The sequence below is a fragment of the Canis lupus genome, chromosome 37 (assembly GCF_011100685.1).
Source record: "Canis lupus familiaris isolate Mischka breed German Shepherd chromosome 37, alternate assembly UU_Cfam_GSD_1.0, whole genome shotgun sequence".
In the NCBI taxonomy this organism is placed as follows: Eukaryota; Metazoa; Chordata; class Mammalia; order Carnivora; family Canidae; genus Canis; species Canis lupus.
The window spans coordinates 6,925,996-6,945,527 of NC_049258.1; the positions used below are offsets into that span (position 1 = coordinate 6,925,996).

A 19,532-nucleotide genomic window follows, 5' to 3' on the forward strand; every position below is an offset into this window, starting at 1 on the left:
GGTAATTACATATTTTTATCCTTGACTTCAAGTAATATAGTTTAGGAAAAGACAGTAAAAATTTGTTTAAAACCTCATGTACCAGATGCTAATAAAATTTAAAATAAAGCTAAGTCTCCGCATTTTTATCTGAGGGAGACACTTGAAAATAAGTAAGTGGTATTTATTAAATAAGTGCTTGTAAGGGTTCTTTTTTTGGGGGGGGATGGGGGGAAGCCTGGGTGGCTCAGCGGTTGAGTATGTCTTCGGCATTCTGTCTTCTTGATCCCAGAATCCCAGGGTCGAGTCCCACATCGGGCTCCTTGCGTGGAGCCTGCTTCTCCTTCTGCCTGTTTCTGCCTCTCTCTTTCTCTCTCTCTCTGTGTGTGTCTCTCATGAAGAAATAAATAAAATCTTGTAAGAGTTCTATAGGAGGTATAATGGGAGCAGGAAAAGTAAGAGTGCATAGACAAATTGCTAATTGAGACTATATAGAGATAAATGTAGGAAATCAGAGGGAGTTCTGTGAGTACTAGAATAATAAGGAAAGATTTTGAGTGTGCTGGAGGAGAGGGAACTTGGAAAGGATTGTATGGAATTTGAGGTGGCCAGTGGAAAGGTAAAGAATTTGGTTCTATCTGCTTGAGGAGATAGAGAATCAGTTTCATGCAGAACTTTGGAACTTAGGATGGGGTTAGAAAATCAGGAAGAGTGATTTTTAAATAGGCTATAGGGAGTCATTGAAATCTTTTGAGCAAGCTTTTTTTTTTTTTAATTTTATTTATTTATGATAGTCACACAGAGAGAGAGAGAGAGAGAGGCAGAGACACAGGCAGAGGGAGAAGCAGGCTCCATGCACCGGGAGCCCGACGTGGGACTCGATCCCGGGTCTCCAGGATTGCACCCTGGGCCAAAGGCAGGCGCCAAACCGCTGCGCCACCCAGGGATCCTTGAGCAAGCTTTTGACATGAGAGTAATAGTCAAGAAATGTTGACTGAAAAATGGACATAATAGGTAGGTGTAACAAGGCCCTGTAGTTATTTGGTTTCTGTAATCAGGCATTTAAGTGTAATTTAGCCAATTCAAATTTCAGAGTATTTAAATCAGAGATTGAATAAAACATTAGATCTGAAATTTAAAGTTTTATTTTGTTTTTATTTTTTAAAGATTTTATTTATTTGACAGAGAGAGTGTGTATAGGGAGAAGCAGGCTCCCCTGAGCAGAGAGCCCAATGCAGGACTTGATCCCAGAACCCTGGGATCATGATCTAAGTGGAAGGCAGATGCCCAACCGTCCTACTGACTGAGCCACCCAGGCGCCCGTACTTTATTTTACATAAATTAAAAGTGAATGTTCATGCCTTTTTTCTCTTAACTTAGTTTTTCCTGCTAGTCATTTTTTAAAAACTTTATTGGCCACCACATATTGTATAAATCAACCATTTAAAATATACATATGTGGTTTTTAATATATTCACAGGGTTATACACCATGACCACAATCTAATTTTAAAACATCTTTTTATTCCCCACCCGAAGGATATCTCATTCACATTAATTAGCTACCTCTCTTCTCCTTTATCTCCTCTTCTTTCTCTAGTCCTAAACAACTACTATTTTTTTTGTCTCTATAGATTTGCCTGTTTTAGATAATTCATATTAATGGAATCCTATATTATATATACCATGGTTGTATTTATATTGTCTAGATTTTATGTTCTTATGAAAATTACAGTTTACTGTTTTGATCCCACATCCAGGCCTGGTAAGTACCACATTTGCGTTTATGTGGTAGATCTTATCCCAAAGAAGTTGAATTGGAGAAAGCATAGGTAAGGGTTGCCTCCTTTCTTCTGTATTAGTGACAATGATTTTGTACTTGGTTTCCTATTTTGTGTATAACCCAAAAAAGTTGAAACATAACAGCAGTCATGTATTCAAGTGTAATTAACTATGAGAACTTTTTTTTTATATAGTATATTCAGCAAAATATAAGAGCAGATTGTTCCAATATTGACAAAATTCTTGAACCACCTGAAGGCCAAGATGAAGGTGTATGGAAATACGAACATTTAAGGTAAATCTTCATGATACATCAAAATAATTATAGTAGTTCCATTTGTAAAAATAACCTTTAATATTTATGATTGTGATTACGTAATGATTCATAGACTGAAAAATCACATTTTAAAGCTTTTGTGTTTTCAGTGTTATAAAGTTTTATTTATATATTTTTTAAAGATTGTCTTTATTCATGGGAGACACACAGAGAGAGGCAGAGACACAGGCACGAGGGAGAAGCAGGCTCCTTGCAGGGAGCTGGATGTGAGACTGAATCCCAGGACCCTGGGATTATGCCCCAAGCCAAAGACAAGACAGATGCTCAACCACTGAGCCACTCAGGCGTCCCTTAACTTTGTTATTTACTGATTATTTTCTTCATTTATGGATATAGGCATTATTACCTATTTATACAGCTTTTCATTCATTCGTTTTTTTCTCTCCCTTTCCCTTTTCTCCCCTCCACCTCCCACTTTCTCCTTCCCTCCCTCCTTTCCTTTCTCTCTCTTAAAAATATAATCTTAAAAAAACAAAATCAAAACCCCTAGATCAAGTTGTCAAGTGATTTGTCCAAGAAACTGGCAGAGTACAAAGATGCCTTAGCATCCTGATATTGCTGAACTGTTATGACAGGATAGTTTGATAGAGCATTCGAGTGAGTGGATGGATGAGCGTAGGAGGGAGGGCAGACTGAGAAGCCCATCTCTACACCTAATGTGGGCCTTGAACTTAAAACCCAGGATCAAGATTTGTACACTCGGGTAGCCCAGGTGGCTCAGCGGTTTAGTGCTTCCTTCAGCCCAGGGCGTGATCCTGGAGACCCGGGATCGAGTACCATGTCGGGCTACCTACATGGAGCTTGCTTCTCCCTCTGCCTGTGTCTCTGCCTCTCTCTCTCTCTCTCTCTCTCTCTCTCTCTCTGTCTCTCATGAATAAATAAATAAAATCTTAAAAAAAAAAAAAAAAGATTTATACGCTCTATGTACTGAGCCAGCCAGGCACCTGTATGTAGTTTTTCTTAACCACAAATGAATTATTTGTTTGTCCCCTCAATAAACTTTATTCCTCTGTAGAGGATCACAAGAAGGTCCTAGTCTAGGCTTCATATTTGATGACGCCTCTGTGAATCTCTAGGCATCCCTGTGGTAAATATTAATTATAATTCTGGGGGGCCTGGGGGGCTCAGTAGGTTAAGCATCTGACTCTTGATTTTTGCTGAAGTCAGGATCTTGGGGTCATAAAATTAAGCACCCCTTCCCCCAGGCTCTGTGCTCAGTGGGTAGTCCCCTGAAGGTTCTCTCTGTCCTGCCCCTCCCCCTGGTTTGTAAGTGTATGTGTGCACGCTAGCACTCTCAAATCTTAAATCTTTAAAGATTGTAATTCTCAAGTAAGGAGTTTGGGCACTTTTCATGATGCTCTTTGAATGAGGGAATTGATTGGTAAATGACTAGAGTTAACTTTAAAAGCAGCTAGATCCTGGGGTACCCAGGTGGCTCAGTGGTTTAAGTGACTGCCTTTGGCTGGGGTGATGATCCGGGGGTCCTGGGATTGAGTCCCACATCAGACTCCCTGCTAGCAGGAAGCTGGCTTCTCTCTCTGCCCCTCCCTCTTGTTCATCCACTCACTGGCATGCTCTCTCTCTCTCACTTACTATCAAAATAAATAAAATATGTAAAAAAAAAAAAAAAAAAAAAAACAGCTTAAATCCTGACGTTACTAAGTTGTTTTTTGAATTTACAAACTTCCTACTATAAATGGGAGCGGAGATAAGTTAATAGGTAAATATAAAGAATGTAGCATGAGATACATATTTATCACAGTGTGTTATTTTTGAGTTGATTTTTAAGTAGTAAGTGGGGTAGAAATAGGACTTTCCCTAAATAAATTAGACCACATTTCCTGCTAGACATTGCTAAGACATAATGTCATAACAGTTCAGCAATATCAGGATGCTGAGACTTCTTTGTACTCTGCCAGTTTCTTGGACAAATCACTTGACAACTTGATCTAGGGTTTTTGTTTTGGTTTTTTGTTTTTTTAAGATTTTATTTTTAAGTAATCTCTGTAACCCAACCTGGGGCTCAAATACACAACTCCCATATTAACAATTGAGCCAGCCAGTCACCCCTGATTTATTTAAAAAAAAATTATTTATTTTGAGAGACATAGAGAGAGAGGCAGAGACATAGGCAGAGGGGAAGCAGACTCCCTGTGGGGAGCCCGATGCATTACTTCATCCGAGGACCCCGGGATCACGACCTGAGCCAAAGGCAGATGCTCAACCACTGAGCCACCCAGGTGCCCCTGATTTAGTTTTTTAAAACCACTTCTCAAAAAAAAATAAAACCACTTCTCAATGCATGATAATTGAAAGTATGAATATGTAGATATTTTCTCATTTTTAAAAATAGAGATAGCACTTTAGTGTTTATTCTCTGCCTTACTCTCATCAGCTTTGAAAATGACTTCTTACTTACCTGTTGGGATTAATGATAAAAATAAATGAGGAGGGGATCCCTGGGTGGCTCAGCGGTTTAGCTGCCTGCCTTTGGCCCAGGGCATGATCCTGGAGTCCCAGGATCGAGTCCCGCATTGGGCTCCGTGCATGGCGCCTGCTTCTCCCTCTGCCTGTGTCTCTGCCTCTCTCTCTCTGTGCCTCTCATGAATAAATAAATAAAATCTTAAAAAAATAAATAAATAAATAATAAATGAGGATTTTTTTTCCAACTAAAAGCATAATTCCAAACAAGTAAGGGCTGACTTGAGAGTTCACAAAATTTTTTTCTTTTTCTTTGTAAAACTCTATGCCCAATGTGGGGATTGAAATTGAACTCATGACCCTGATATTGAGAGTCACATGCTTTACAGACTGAGCCAGATAGTTACCCCCAAGGGCTGATTTTAGTTATATAGGATCTTTTTTTTTTTTTTTAAGATTTTTATTTATTCATGAGAGAGACAGAGAGAGAGGCAGAGACACAAGCAGAGGGAGAAGCAGGCTCCATGCAGGAAGCCCAACGTGGGTCTTGATCCTGGGTCTCCAGGATCAGGCCCCAGACTGAAGGCAGATGCTCAACTGCTGAGCCACCCAAGCGTCCCTGTTACATAGGATCTTAATATCAGATCTAAAAAAACTCTTTTCCTCCCTATTTAACTTATACTATAAAATATGCAATATACAAAACTTAAAAAAATTTTTTTCCTATTCCTCTGTCCTCATGCTGTTTACTTTTTTTTCCCTGAATAATAGCCACTTTTATTTTGGTTTTGTATTTGTTTTATGCATCACATTTTTCTATATATTCTTTTGTGTCTCTATCATAGTGTATACATCTTTATAGTTCACCAAAAAGAGTTTCAAAAGTAGCTTTTTGTTTTTTTACATGTACTTGGTATAAGTGGTTTGAGGCTTAATACTTGCTCTCATTGTTTAATATAGTTGATAATATTAAGATGTTAATGGGCCTTATTTCAAGTCTCCCACTAGCCCATATAGAATCTTTGTAATTAGGAAAAGATCCGCCTTCTTTGGAGCGAGTGCAGTCCTATGCCAGGATGCATGATTTAGAGATGATGGTGTAGGCTGGATTGCAGCTCCAGCCTCTCTAGCTGCACAACTATATCTGTTAGCCTTATACTGAGATTAACTTGAAGCTGTTATATTTGCACTATTTGTCACAAACTGTACTCGTAACACTGCCAAATCAGTTAGCTTAATTTTGCTATGGGCTATAAGTGAGTTAAACTAGGTAAGTCACTTATTTTTCACCACATGTCTTTATTACCACTTAGTGGGAAAAAAAACTCAAAACTTATAACATGCAGCCTACAGATATGTGGCAATAGAGGGTAATGTGGTAATTCAGAAATAAAGGTGCCCCTAGTCTTTTTTCCTCTCTCTATATATACATGTGTATATGTATGTTTGTGTGTATATATGTATATACACACATAATTTTTTATATAACGAATCTTTTTTTTTTTTTTTCAAAGATTTCATTTATTTATTCATGAGAGAGATAGAGACAGAGAGAGAGAGAGGCAGAGACACAGGCAGGGGGAGAAGCAGGCTCCATGCAGGGAAGCCCGACATGGGACTCGATCCCAGGTCTCCAGGATCACGCCCTGGGCTGAAGGTGGCACTAAACCACTGAGCCACCCAGGCTGCCCGAATAACTGGAATATTTTTTTTTTAAGATTTTTAAAATTTATTCATGAGAGACACAAATAGAGACAGAGAGAGGCAGAGACATAGGCAGAGGGAGAAGCAGGCTCCATGCAGGGAGCCCGACGTGGGACTTGATCCCGGGTCTCCAGGATCACGCTCTGGGCTGAAGGTGGCACTAAACCGCTGAGCCACCTGGGCTGCTCCAATAACTGGACTCTTATTGTGAATATAGACACATATCCTTTATTTATGTTTTTACCAAACATTTTACTACCTGCAATTGCTGATTATTTGGCATGTCTCAAAAAAAATTTTTTTTTTTTAAAGATTTTATTTATTTATTCATGAGAGAGAGAGACAGAGACACAGGCAGAGGGAGACGCAGGCTTCATGCAGGAAGCCCGATGCAGGACTCGATCCCAGGTCTCTGGGATCATGCCCGGGGCCAAGGCAGATGCTCAACCGCTGAGCCACCCAGGCGTCCCTCAAAAAAATTTTTATGTGTATTTTCTGTGAATGTCTTTGTACATATATCTGCATGGAACTCTGATTATTTTATCAGAATAGATTCTTAGAAGAATGACTTAGTAAAAAAATATACATTCCCTAAGGGTCTTAGTAAATATTTCCAGTTACTTCTCAGAAAAATTGTGTGAATTTCCAGTGTACAAGTATGATCAATTCACTGAACTGAATAATGATACTGAACATTATTAGGGTTGTTAGTTTTGGGTTTTGCTTACTAATCTCTATGTCTTTGTAAGAAATGTGCCATGTAAATTTAGATGATATTGAGAATTGTGATGAGAGAGGAAGGATGATACTAATGGGATTCTGTTTTTATAATTAATATTCTAAAAATAATATGGAACATGGATAAGACTTTTCATTTATATATTTGCATTTTTAGGCAATTCTGTCTTGAACTAAATGGACTTGCTGTCAAACTTCAGGTAATATTTTCTTTAAGTTAAAGCTATAATTGGAAGTTGTGATTTTTTTCTGTTTTTGTAACTTAAGGTGTTTACAAAGACTTATCCAATATTTCTTATTATTTTAGAATTTTACATGGTAATGTAGTAACCCAAAGGATAAACTTCTTCATTGTTTTCCATATTAAGAAATATAACTCTTTTCTAACAGAGTGAATGCCATCCAGATACATGCACTCAGATGACAGCAACTGAACAATGGATTTTTCTTTGTGCAGCTCATAAAACTCCAAAAGAGGTACAAAATTATGAAATAGAATGACTAATAAAATCATCATCAACCTAAATCTTTCCAAGAGAGTGGTAGATAAGTTTTTTTAGTATTTAAGTTCACTGTTTATTTTGCCATTTGGTTTAGAGATCTTTGTTGCAAGTTTATTGCCATAGTGCTATTTTAGTTTTTTTTATGATGAGTATCATTTTTGTAACTGGGCAGTATTGGGTTAGAACTCACTTAATGATTCACTGGTTATCACAGAATAGCATCTATCGTATCATGCTGATACCTAATGTATAATGGATGAGATACACATGTTCAGTTTTTTGGTTCAGTCATCATTTTTTTTTTTTAGTCATAATTTCTTTTGATAGGAGTAACTGTTGGTGATTACTAGTTGATGCTTAATCTGTTAATGAAATGTTGCTTTTGAGCTTTTTAACTTTATAGGTCAAAACTTTTTACTCTACATTTTATTAATAGTTCTTGCTATTTGAAACCCACCATAATGATTTTCTTCTCCATAATTGGTCCTACATTGAAAAGTTATTCATGTTTTTTCCTCCTTTAGTTTTTGTCGAGGTGAGAGTATAGGAAGTAGCAATTGTTCATGGAACATTTTTAGTTACAAATAATTCCTTCTTATTATCTAATAGGCAGTACATAATTCAGTTTTCCTTAGTTATCTAAACAATTACAGCTTGTTTGTTTAAATTATGCATTGCATTTCTCTTGATCTGCATTCCCTTTTAATCTGTAGTACTTTTTACTTGACACTTAAACTTACTAAAAATATATTTAGGTTAGGACAGTTTGATAGAATTATAGACCTTTAGATGATCATTTTATTGCTAAAAGTCTAAGGCTTGAAGACAGGTGACTTTCCAGTTGAAAAATGAACATCTGATGTTCTTTTATTTGAGAATGTAAATTCTCCAAAATAGAGTGTCTGGTACCTGTCTAAGCAAATAGTACTTATTTGGAAGAATGATTTCATTCAGGGTGTTACTTTTTTTGTGTTAGTTAATGGAAGCAGTGTTAAGATTGTGTATCATTTTACATCTGGGAAAATCCATATAGCAGTTTATTGATAATTTACTGAAATTTGGCTGCATAGTATCATGAATTATGTGATAATTGCAATTAAGAAACTGAATCAAGAAGTCTAGTTTCATTTTGACAAATAGTATACCTTATTCTCATATGCAGAGTAGAAAAGATACCCAATTTGTGATGTGTTGTGAAATTTATATATACTCTTATTGTCACATCTGCTTTTTTCTTGCTTAATATTAAATGTAAGATAGGATGATCATCAGAATTAGGTCTTGTGAATGAGTCTCAAAATTGCAACATTGTCTGCTGAAGACCAACTCCACTGGATTGTCCATGTGTCAAGGAAGGATGATGGTAAAATTCTCAAGTGATAGTTGTCTGGAAAGAGATTTTTGTAAAAATACAAACAAAAAATCATGAAAGGACATTTTCTGAAGACTTGGAATAATTGTGCAGGCAGGAAGTAATAGCAACTATAGATTAGTAGCTAAGAAAATTGCTCTTATGATTAAAAGAATGGGGAAGATTCTGAAGTGGAAGAGTCAGGGTCCTCCACACCAGTAATGATTTTTACTCAATGTTCTTTTTTTTTTTTTTTTTTTAGAATAACAAAAAATATTTTAGTAAAACATAAGATTTACAGAAGTTTCCAGACAAGCCATACAAAAAGATCACAAGCTTTTTCTTGAAGGAAGGATTCTACACTTGACAGCAAAGTCACAATGTTATTAGTGAGGGCTCTGATGTTTGTTTAATGTTTCCATTTTGGTTCAAACAATCAAGCTTGTCTATCTACAGTGTCTAGACTTGGCTAGAGAGCATATTCTAAAGAACTGGTTAGCTGCTTTTAACCAATGCAATTAGATCACCATACAAAGGGGGAAAGGAGCCCATAAAATTAAAATAAAACTACTTCTCCCCATCAAAAATAATAATAAAGAAAAACACCCACACCTCTGCAGCTAACGCTGACAACTATCTTCATTCACAGTGCTTTATACTTAAACCATGATGGGGGAAATGAATAAAAGCAGAGAGGGGCCACTGCTTTTAAACGTTTCACAACAATCCAGATGGTACTTCTAGCCTCTGTTCATGCTTTACAACAGTGAATCAGGACACGACATAGATTTGCTGATGTGCATTTAATCACTAAAGGACTGAAGATGTCTGGGCTTTTATTCTGTAATGTTTCTTAAGTCTGTGTCCGTTAAATGCAAACAAAAGAAGAAGTCCTGGCAGAACAGGAGAAGTGATCACACTTGATGATCAGATTGATTTTAAATATTATTCATGGCATATAGCCTAGTCCATGCTCTAGCTGTTTCTATGGCTTGGGCTTCGTTGGTCTGCTGCTGCTCCGCTACATCATTTGCTAACAGATCATCTGGATTGGGAGCACTTAACAAAGCCTGGATCGATAGCAGAACTGTGCAGATCTGCAGTGCTGGGGACCACTTATCTTTCAAAATATCTAAACATAATCTTCCCAACTTGTCTACATTAGGATGATAAATTTCGGTCATGAAACGTACTTTAGGGGCTACCATCGGGTATTCTTTTGAAAGGAATAGTTCAAGTTTAAAAGTTCCTCCCTCAAAGGGGGGGGGGGGAATCCATTGCAGAGCCAGCAATGACCACATGAAAATAACGGGTGTTGCTCTCATCTGGTTCTGCTTTAATGCCAGGAACTGGTTCTGCCAGCAAACACTGGGTTTCCTTGATAGTCCTGCGGGGCAGCCCAGCCATCTTGTCAGATCCCGAGTTCAGCCTCTGTTCTCGACACTGGCCACTCAGTGTTCTTAAGAACTAAAGAGACTCATTGGGATCCCTGGGTGGCGCAGCGGTTTAGCGCCTGCCTTTGGCCCAGGGCGCGATCCTGGAGACCCGGGATCGAATCCCATATCGGGCTCCCGGTGCATGGAGCCTGCTTCTCCCTCTGCCTATGTCTCTGCCTCTCTCTCTCTCTCTGTCTATCATAAATAAATAAAAAATTAAAAAAAAAAAAAAACTAAAGAGACTCATTGCAGCAAAGAGTGTTAATTGTACACAGTGATAAGTGACACTTATTGTAAGTGACAGAGGTTGTCACTTGTTATCATCTGGTAGCCCTTTCAGTCATATGCATACTGCAGTAGCATTATACATATATACTTGGCAAAACAATTTATAAAAGCTTATGAACACATTACCATTTTGTAACCTGTATTTTGCCAACTTTTTGCTGTTAAAAATGATACAAAGTAGGAGAGTTAACTGAGAATTAATTGGGGAGAAGTGGAGGGAAGCAGCTAAAACAAGGTAAAACTTTTACCCCCGCTCCAAAAAATTTTTTTTCAGAAACCAATTGATTTAAAGTTATGCTGATATGGGACATCTGAGTGGCTCAGCGGTTGAACGTCTGCCTTTAACTCAGGACGTGATCCCAGAGTTCCGGGATCAAGTCCCACATTGGGCTCCCTGCATGGAGACTGCTTCTCCCTCTGCTTGTGTGTCTGCCTCTCTCTCTGTGTCTCTCATGAATAAATAAATAAAATCTTTAAAAAAAATAATAAAGTTATGTTGGTGCAACAATAGCCATGAACCACATGTGGCTACGTAGCATTTAATGCTGGTAGTCCAAACTGAGATGTGCTCTAAGTGTAAAATAAAGTACTAATTTTGAAGACTTAGTACAAATTTGGCCCTGAATCAAGGCCAACAGTTTGCCGAAGCTGTTGGTTTCAAGCAGGAGCCTAAAGAAATGTCTTTCTATGGTCTGTTGGCCATTTCAGAACTTTGGAAATGTAATGGTCAATTCATTAGAAAGAAACATCTGTGTCATTAGAGATAGGGGTGGGCTAATATTTACTTGTAGTAGATTAATACTGGGATTCCAAAATATAGAGATCCCTGATAGAACTTGTTCATTGGACATGCAATACTGTTAAATCCAGTTATCACACACACACAAATTACTATGGGTTTCCCACCAAAAAACAATAGGTTCTGAACTGACCTTTCTTTGACAATTATCCTTTGTATGGTTAGAGCCCTAATTTGTATATTTAGACTTTATTCAAATCGGAAACTTACTATTTCCAAAAACAGAATGATTCCATTTCCCACCCTCCCAGTTAGTTTGCCTTTAAACCATCATAGTGTCTCTTGATTCTGCTATCAGACTACATTTATTGTCAGGTAATAAGACTTTCTGAGTTGTTAAAAAAAAATAATTCGTATAAAAAGATCATGTCAAATATCTCATTAGGAGATAACTGGATATCTGCATACAAAAAATTGAAGTTAGACGTTTACCTCCCATCTTATACAAAAATTAGCTCAAAATGGATCAAAGACCCAAATAATAACAACTAGACTTAAAATTTAACTCTTAGAAAAAAACGTGTAAATATTCGTGACCTTGGACTAGGCACTGATTTATTAGATAGGATGCCAAAAGCACAAAGAATAGAAGAAAATATAGATCAGGTTTTATCAAAATTAAAAATATTTTTGACTCAGGATCCCTGGGTGGCTCAGCGGTTTGGCGCCTGCCTTTGGCCCAGGGTGCGATCCTGGAGTCCCGGGATCGAGTCCTGCATCAGGCTCCTGGCATGGAGCCTGCCTCTCCCTCTGCCTGTGTCTCTGCCTCTCTCTCTCTCTCTCTCTCTCTCTCTCTCTCTCTCTATCAGGAATAAATAAGTAAAACCTTAAAAAAAATTTTTTTTGACTCCAAAGACACTGTCAAGAAAGTGAGAAAACAATCTACAGAATGGGAAAAAATATTTTTATAGGGACGCCTGAATGGCTCAGGGTGTGACTCTGGGATACAGGATTGAGTCCCTCATTGGGCTTCCTGTGGGGAGATACACCCATAATGACATACACTTCATCCACTAGAATGATTAAAATACATAAGATAATTAAAAATGTTGGCCAGGATGTCAAGAGAGTAGATACTGTTCATGATACCCAGACATAGAAACAACTAAGTTCAGTAACTGATGGTGAGTAAACAAAATGTAGTATATGCACACAGTGGAATATTATTCAGCTATAAAAGGAATGAAGTCTATAAGGGATTACAGCATTTTTGTGTATATTAAAAACATTAAAGTCTAAAGCAATTTTGAATAAAAGAAAAAGTAATGAAGTACTCATTCATGCTTCAGTATGGACTGAACATTCTAAGTGACACCAAAGGCCACATACACATACTTTTTTTTTTTGAGAGAGTGCATGAGTGTGGGTGTGCAAGGGTGGGGAAGGGGGAGGGCAGAAAGAGAGGGAGTGAGAATCTTAAAGCAAAATTCACATCCAGCAGAGAGCCCAATGCAAGCTCAACCTCACAACAGATCATGACCTGAGCCAAAATCAGGAGCCTGACACTTCACTGACTGAACCACCCAGGCATCCCCGTATTCCATTTTTAGGAAATACCTAGAATAGGCAATCTATGGCAGACAGAAAGATTCTTGCTTCAAGTTAGGGGGAGGAGAGAATGAGAAGTGACTGCTAATTTTTTTCTTTTTTAAGATTATATTATTCATGAGAGAGACAGAGAAGCAGGCTCCATGCAGGGAGCCTGACGTGGGACTTGATCCGTGGTCTCTCCAGGGTCACGCCCTGGGCTCAAGGCAGTACTAAACCGGCTGAGCCATTGGGGCTGCCCAGCTACTGGGTTTCTTTTGGGGGTGATTAAAATGTTCAGGAATGTAGTTGGTGATTTTTGCATAAATTTGTAAATATACTGAGTTGTACATTTTAAGGGACGTGTTATGGTATGTGAATTACATCTTACGTTTTAGATACTACAGAGAAGCTCATTGACAATTTTTATATACATTATATGTTGACATAATTTTGGCTATATAGAATTAAAATATATCGTTAAAATTAATTTCACCTGTTTTTTACTTTTTTAATATGTTGTAACTGAATTTTACATTCATTCTGATATTGTAAGAGAACTTTTTTCAAACATGCTCAGGTTTTTGGAATAAGACAAGTATATAATAAACAGACCTCACGTAAGAGGTATGACACATGTTTTATATCCTTTCTTTTATAGTGTCCTGCAATAGACTATACTAGACATACACTTGACGGTGCTGCATGTCTTCTGAATAGCAATAAATATTTTCCCAGCAGGTAAATAAAACTTAAGTGTTAAACTTTTTGGATTTAATTAAAGATTGATATTTGTATTGAAACAAACTGGATTGCCGTTAATCCATTATATTCTTTGAACTTTTTTTTTTAAGCTGTTGTATATTTAGCTAGTTTAAAATTACTCAAATTTCAAAATTAGGGTTTGTAGTTAAACTAAAAGCAGCAGGACTTGGCTCCCAAAGCTCACAAGCCAGTTTAGTCAAAGGTAGGCCCTGCTGCTGTGTGTCATTCTCCAGGGCTCTCATGCGTTAGAGTCCACACTTACTTGGATCTCTGTGATAAAGCTAATCTCCTTTTACACAGCATGGCTGAAGAGCAGAATTTCCTAAGTTGGACTGCTTCTTTTGGGAGGATTCTTTATCTTTGCCTACAGGTTTTTAAGATTTGGGAAGAAGTTTCTATATATAATTGGCAAGATTTGTTGACTGGCCTTTTATCGTATTATCTGGTGGATAGATTTGGAGATTTCCCCCCTCACATTAGCTCCAAAGAGAGATAAAATATGTTTAAAAATATTATTTTTTTGCTTCAGTGTCCTCCATACCTTCTTTTAAAAATATATTATTTTTTTAGTGATCTCTATATCTGACACGGGCTTGAACTCACAAACCCGAGATCAACAGTCACATGCTCCACCAACTGAGCCAGTCACCCCCATTTTTTTTTATTGTTGAATATATTTAGGCATTTATTTTTAAAAAATCAAGTTGTATAGGATAAAACAGTAAATTCCCTTTAGTAGTTTTAATTATCTGTAGTGGACATAGTGTTGTCAATATTAGTTTTAGTAAATTTTGATTTTTTAATTGCATTGAACTTTAACAAAGTTTCAAAACTTGTAATGCTGAATTTCTTAGGCACTGTGATTAGATAGAAAGAGCGCTGGCCCAAGAGTAGAGAACAGGGGTCCTAGCCCCGTTCTTGCCACCTGCTAGCACTGTGACCTTGCAGTGGTCACTTTTTTTTCTCTAGCTGTAAGTTTCTACCTTTGTGAATTGAAGATTAGACTATATTGTTCCTAAGATCTGTCCAGCTCTATGAATCTGATTTCTTTCCTATTTCTAGGGTTAGCATAAAGGAATCATCTGTAGCAAAACTAGGCTCAGTATGCCGTAGGATTTACAGAATATTTTCACATGCTTATTTTCATCATCGGCAAATATTTGATGAATATGAAGTAAGTATATTTCACTAATCTGATGTATTCTTATCAGAATGACAATAATACATGTTGATGTTATGTCTAGTTTTTTTGGTTTTGAGTAGTAAATTAAAATAATTTTTTTTTCTTCCTCTCTATAGAATGAAACATTTTTGTGTCACCGGTTTACTAAATTTGTGATGAAATACAATTTGATGTCCAAGGATAACCTGATTGTACCAATTTTAGAAGAGGAAGTTCAGAATTCAGTTTCTGGAGAAAGTGAAGCATGAAGGGAATCATCTAGAAAAAATGTACTGATCACATAATTAACAATGATTATGTACTGTATATATATCATTTTAGACACATCAATCATGTATTCATATTATAGCTTCTTTGTTTAGTATAGGTTTTTGTATGCTGAGTGTTACCTTTTAAAATGGGAAATACTTTTTAAGTTATTCATGAGCTGTATATGCACCAGTGTGGCACTCATGGTTTTTAAATAAGATTAGTATTATCTGTTTATAATGCCTGTTAATAAAAGAATTTACAGTTTGGTAAAATTGCTGCTAAACAATCATTGGATCACAATCCTCATCAAATAAACCCATCTATAAAAAGATGAGTGAGCTTGAGGTTTCACACAAGCCATTTACTAAAGAAATAGTAATGTTTTCCTTTGGTTTTACCCCTTGTTTAGATATTCTAGAAAATTCTGTAGTACATAATTCAGTCTTACTGTTAACTTTTCAAAAATGAGATGAAAATGTTTTAAAATTCCATTCATAGTTTTTGATACACGATTATGTGTATAATCCAAATATAAATGCAAATGAGGTATTAGTAAGTACTAAAATAATCGTACTGTGCTCCATAAAGTGTATTCTAGACCAGCATACTTCGAAAGGACTTACCTTTCTGCAACAGTGGACTGTTACATGCAAGATGATAATAAGGCATGTAAATGATGTTCCTACTGGAAACCTACCCTGTCCTCCTCTTCTCATTTATCTCCCTACCCAGACTACAGTAGCTGAGAAGCTTTTCACCAGACTATGATTTAGTGTGGCTTATACCTATTTATATTTGCATTAATTGCTTACAGATTATACCTCATATTAGCAATTACATTACACTACAGGAAATACGTATTGGCATAGGCTCTTGCTTATATCTTTTTTTTGCAAAATTGTTCTAATTACTTGGAAAGCACTCTTTAGTTTGATTCTTCCTGTTGGTAGTAGTAATCTTTTCATCTAAGCATCTGAGCAACATTTAAGTAGAGTTGAAAAATATTGTAGTATTTATTTTACATCCCTTCCCCACAAAGTTTATGTTTGAATTATATGCACAAGTGAGGGTTTTTTTTGCAATAATTCACAGGTTCCAAGTGTGTTGAATGATACATTTTTTGGACTTTGTTATTATTCAGCGTCTTAAAGATTCAACTGCAGATTTTACAACCTTATAATCTACTGAATGCAATTTTCAACAAAGCACTGGAGGTCTTATTGCTAAACTGGTTGTAATGAGGCACTAAGATAGGGTAAAAAGAATTATACATGTAGTGAAGAAAATATTTAAATCCATCTCGAACAGAGTTAACAGTTCTCTTTCATTTAAAACGGTTATTTTGAAATGAAGATGAAAATGTATTCATCTTGATTTTTTTTTCCACATTTGAAGAAATAGTTTATACCATCTTATACCACAAGGATGTATAGCAGAAATGTGGGATATGGTAGCAGAGTATGTGTATATATTTTTGCCTTTCCAAGCCTGCCAGTGTATCTGGCCTTGAATAGTGCTATCCCAGCGGTCAGTCATTACTGTAACCCACAACTATCTTTTTAAGTTTTATGTTCATAGTGAAAGGAATGTTGACTTTGAAATTATGCATTTATATTAATGTCACTATAAACCAATGGGAATAGTAATTTTTACACAAACTTGCTAAATATTGAGAGACTAAACTACTAAGTTAATAAATTATATATAGCAATGTAGCTGTTCTCTGTAGATGGTGTCTCACAATGGATTTCTGTTGCTTGATTATTTTCTTAGTGAACATTTGAACTAAGGCAGTGGCTGGGATTGGTGATCTGGCTAAGTATTTTGAAACACATTCTGAATAATATGACTGGTGTTAACGGGGAAATAAAATATGTTTTTTCTTACTCTTTCCATTTTCCCTGTACTGTGTTTGGAACTGATCATAAAACAAACAAAAAACCAAAAAGAAAAAATCAGTTTGTAGGCTTGCTTTTGTGTTCATACTGACATCTCATTCATAGTCATTATACTATGAAATTGGTTCACTGTCTGAGGAAAGGCCTAAATGAAACAGTTATTCCTTAATACTGTGTACAGAATTTAGAAGATACACATGTATGTACCTAAGTGTTATTTTAAAAAATTAGCCTAGCAAAGGATTGATTTAGATAATCTTCTAAGAGGAGTATAGAAAACTCAGTTTTGTGCAATAAGGAAGTTAGGCTGCACTTTTGATTATCTGACAGATCCAAAAGTTAAAACTTTATTTCCATAAATTATTTTGATCCTGTAGTCAACTCACTGTTTGACCTATCATTTCTGGAAAAGTAGCTAACTTTTAATATTTTGTTTTTGTTGATATCTTTGTTCTTTTGTGTATCTACATTTTCTAAAGTTGCATTTCTCAGTTAATGAGTTAACGCTTTTTAATATCAAATTAGAAATCCATGATTACATTGTTAGCAAGGACCATGTTACAGTTTTGTTTTTATTCATTAATTTTTAAAAGATTTTATTCATGAGAGACACAGGCAGAGGGAGAAGCAGGCTCCATGCTGGGAACCTGACATGGGACTCGATCCTGGGTCTCCAGGATCTCACACCCTGGGATGAAGGCGCCGCTACACCGCAGAGCCACTGGGGCTGCCCGAAAATGTTTATTTTCTTAAATGCCTTCTACAGGGATCCCTGGGTGGCTCAGTGATTCAGCACCTGTCTTCGGCCCAGGGCGTGATCCCAGAATCCCGGGATCAAGTCCCTCATCGGGCTCCCGGCATGGAGGAAAAAAAAAAAAGTAAGAGCTCTTAGCACAACTGAGGGACTCATTGTGCTGGTATTAGCAAATCCCCAGGAAAAAGATAAAATATATTTAGAGCCAGAAAAGACCCTTAGGAATTAGTGAGTTAAGTCCCCCTTGTCTTCTCGTGTCACAGATTTAAAAACAACAAAAACCCCTACAACACACTAAGGCTGCGATGCCTGAGTGGCCCAGCGGTTTAGTGCCGCCTTTGGCTCAGGGCGTGACCTGGGGTCCCGGGGTCCTGGGATCGAGTCCTGTGTTGGGTTCCCTGCGTGGAGCCTGCTTCTCCCTCTGCCTGTGTCTCTGCCTCTGTGTGTGTGTGTGTGTCTCATGAGTAAAATCTTTTAAAAAACCAAAAACAAAACACCAAGGCCACAGAATGAAAAGCTGGTCCAGGATTTCTACAGATAGAGATGGGACGTCCCCCTGCAGATGCGGAGGCCTCCTCTCACAGCTTATATTACTGTCCTATCACCTCTAGTTAAAGGGGTGAGGCCTTGGCAACAACCTTGTTACGATATCCTGTTTGCTCACTCTCATTAATAGGAAGTTTTTTCTAAGCTTTACTTATACTCTGTCCATTTACCAATCCGTTTTCTTTGGTAGTGTGTCTCTGTGTGCTTATTTTGAACATCTGATCATAGTTAAATGTGTTAATACAACAGGATCTAAAACAGTGATGATTTAGGGGAATTAGGAGGAGGGAGTTTTTTGTGTTTTGTTTTTTAAAGATTTGTATTTCTTCATTCATGAGAGACAGAGAGAGGGGCAGAGACACAGGCAGAGGGAGAAGCAGGCGCCTCAAGGGGACCCCAGGACCACGGCCTGAGCTGAAGGCAGCCCCCCTGAGCCACCCAGGCATCTGTCCCAAGAAGAGGGAGCGTTCAAGCATTGCTCGGGGCAAGGGAAATAGTTGGGTGTGTGGCAAAATGAGCTCGGTGGTGGTGGTGAGAGCGATTTGGCTGGAATGAATGAGGTTTGCTATTTTTGAATAAAATGTCAATTTTTAGGGCAGGGGTAGAGATCAAGTTTTTGTTTTTATAATGCAATACCAGTTCCAGATGTAGAGCTGTCGCCATGAGAAGAACCCAGCAGGAGAGCACCTCCAAGGGGTCCTTCTGGCGGTCACGGGCCTCCCCACACCCCAGGGCGCCATGGCCTGGCCCCCCACACTCCTCGCTGGCGCCGGCCAAGGCCTTACCAGTGCCCAGAGCTCATTGTACACTTACTCGGAATAAAAGGCCTCACTTAGCTCGCATCAGAACGGAGTAGGAAAAGCAGCCGCAGACTGGCCTGGGAACGAAGTGGTGACGGCGGTGGGAGGCGGGTGGAGGGTGACAGGTCTAGTCCTCTGGACTCCACGTCCTTTCAAACTACGGAGAAGTTCCATCCTGCAAATCCCGAGTGTCTCCTCTCTCCTAGGGCTTGTGACGTCCTGCTTCTATTGCTAAGGACTCAGCCTGGGGCGCCTGGGTGATCAGAAGGTGAAGCATCTCCTTGGCTCAGGTTATGATTTCCCGGTCCTGGGGTCGAGCCCCGTGCCAGGCTCCCTGCTCAGCAGACACCCTGCTGCTCCTCCCTCCCATCGCTGCTTTCTCTCGCTCAAATAAATAAATAATTTTTTTTAAAAAAGGACCCATCTGTACCCCCTCATCCCAGTCCTGACACAGCCATTTGCTGCTTCGC

General features: G+C 37.8%; 2 protein-coding genes and 1 non-coding gene across 7 annotated transcripts in view; 2 read left to right on the forward strand and 1 right to left on the reverse strand.

Annotated features, from left to right (window-relative positions):
• Positions 1-16,955, forward strand: part of HSPE1 (heat shock 10kDa protein 1 (chaperonin 10)) — a 43,060-nt gene extending 26,105 nt beyond the window's left edge. For all 5 annotated transcript variants that reach the window (XM_038585258.1, XM_038585256.1, XM_038585254.1 and 2 more), the window contains 6 exons: positions 1,955-2,055; positions 7,118-7,160; positions 7,351-7,437; positions 13,526-13,605; positions 14,692-14,803; positions 14,929-16,955. In XM_038585258.1, the coding sequence (XP_038441186.1) occupies positions 1,955-2,055; positions 7,118-7,160; positions 7,351-7,437; positions 13,526-13,605; positions 14,692-14,803; positions 14,929-15,060 (555 nt within the window). In that variant the 3' untranslated portion in view covers positions 15,061-16,955. The remainder of the gene's footprint in view (positions 1-1,954; positions 2,056-7,117; positions 7,161-7,350; positions 7,438-13,525; positions 13,606-14,691; positions 14,804-14,928) is intronic.
• On the reverse strand, positions 9,065-10,339 carry LOC111094434 (ubiquitin-conjugating enzyme E2 N-like). The gene is given in 2 exon segments (XM_038585259.1): positions 9,065-10,076; positions 10,078-10,339. Coding segments are annotated over 2 exon segments (468 nt in total). The 5' UTR covers positions 10,222-10,339; the 3' UTR covers positions 9,065-9,752.
• Positions 11,153-11,289, forward strand: LOC119867996. The gene has a single exon (XR_005385487.1). It is a non-coding gene; the product is annotated as a small nucleolar RNA SNORA2/SNORA34 family (small nucleolar RNA).
• Positions 16,956-19,532: the final 2,577 nt, after the last annotated feature.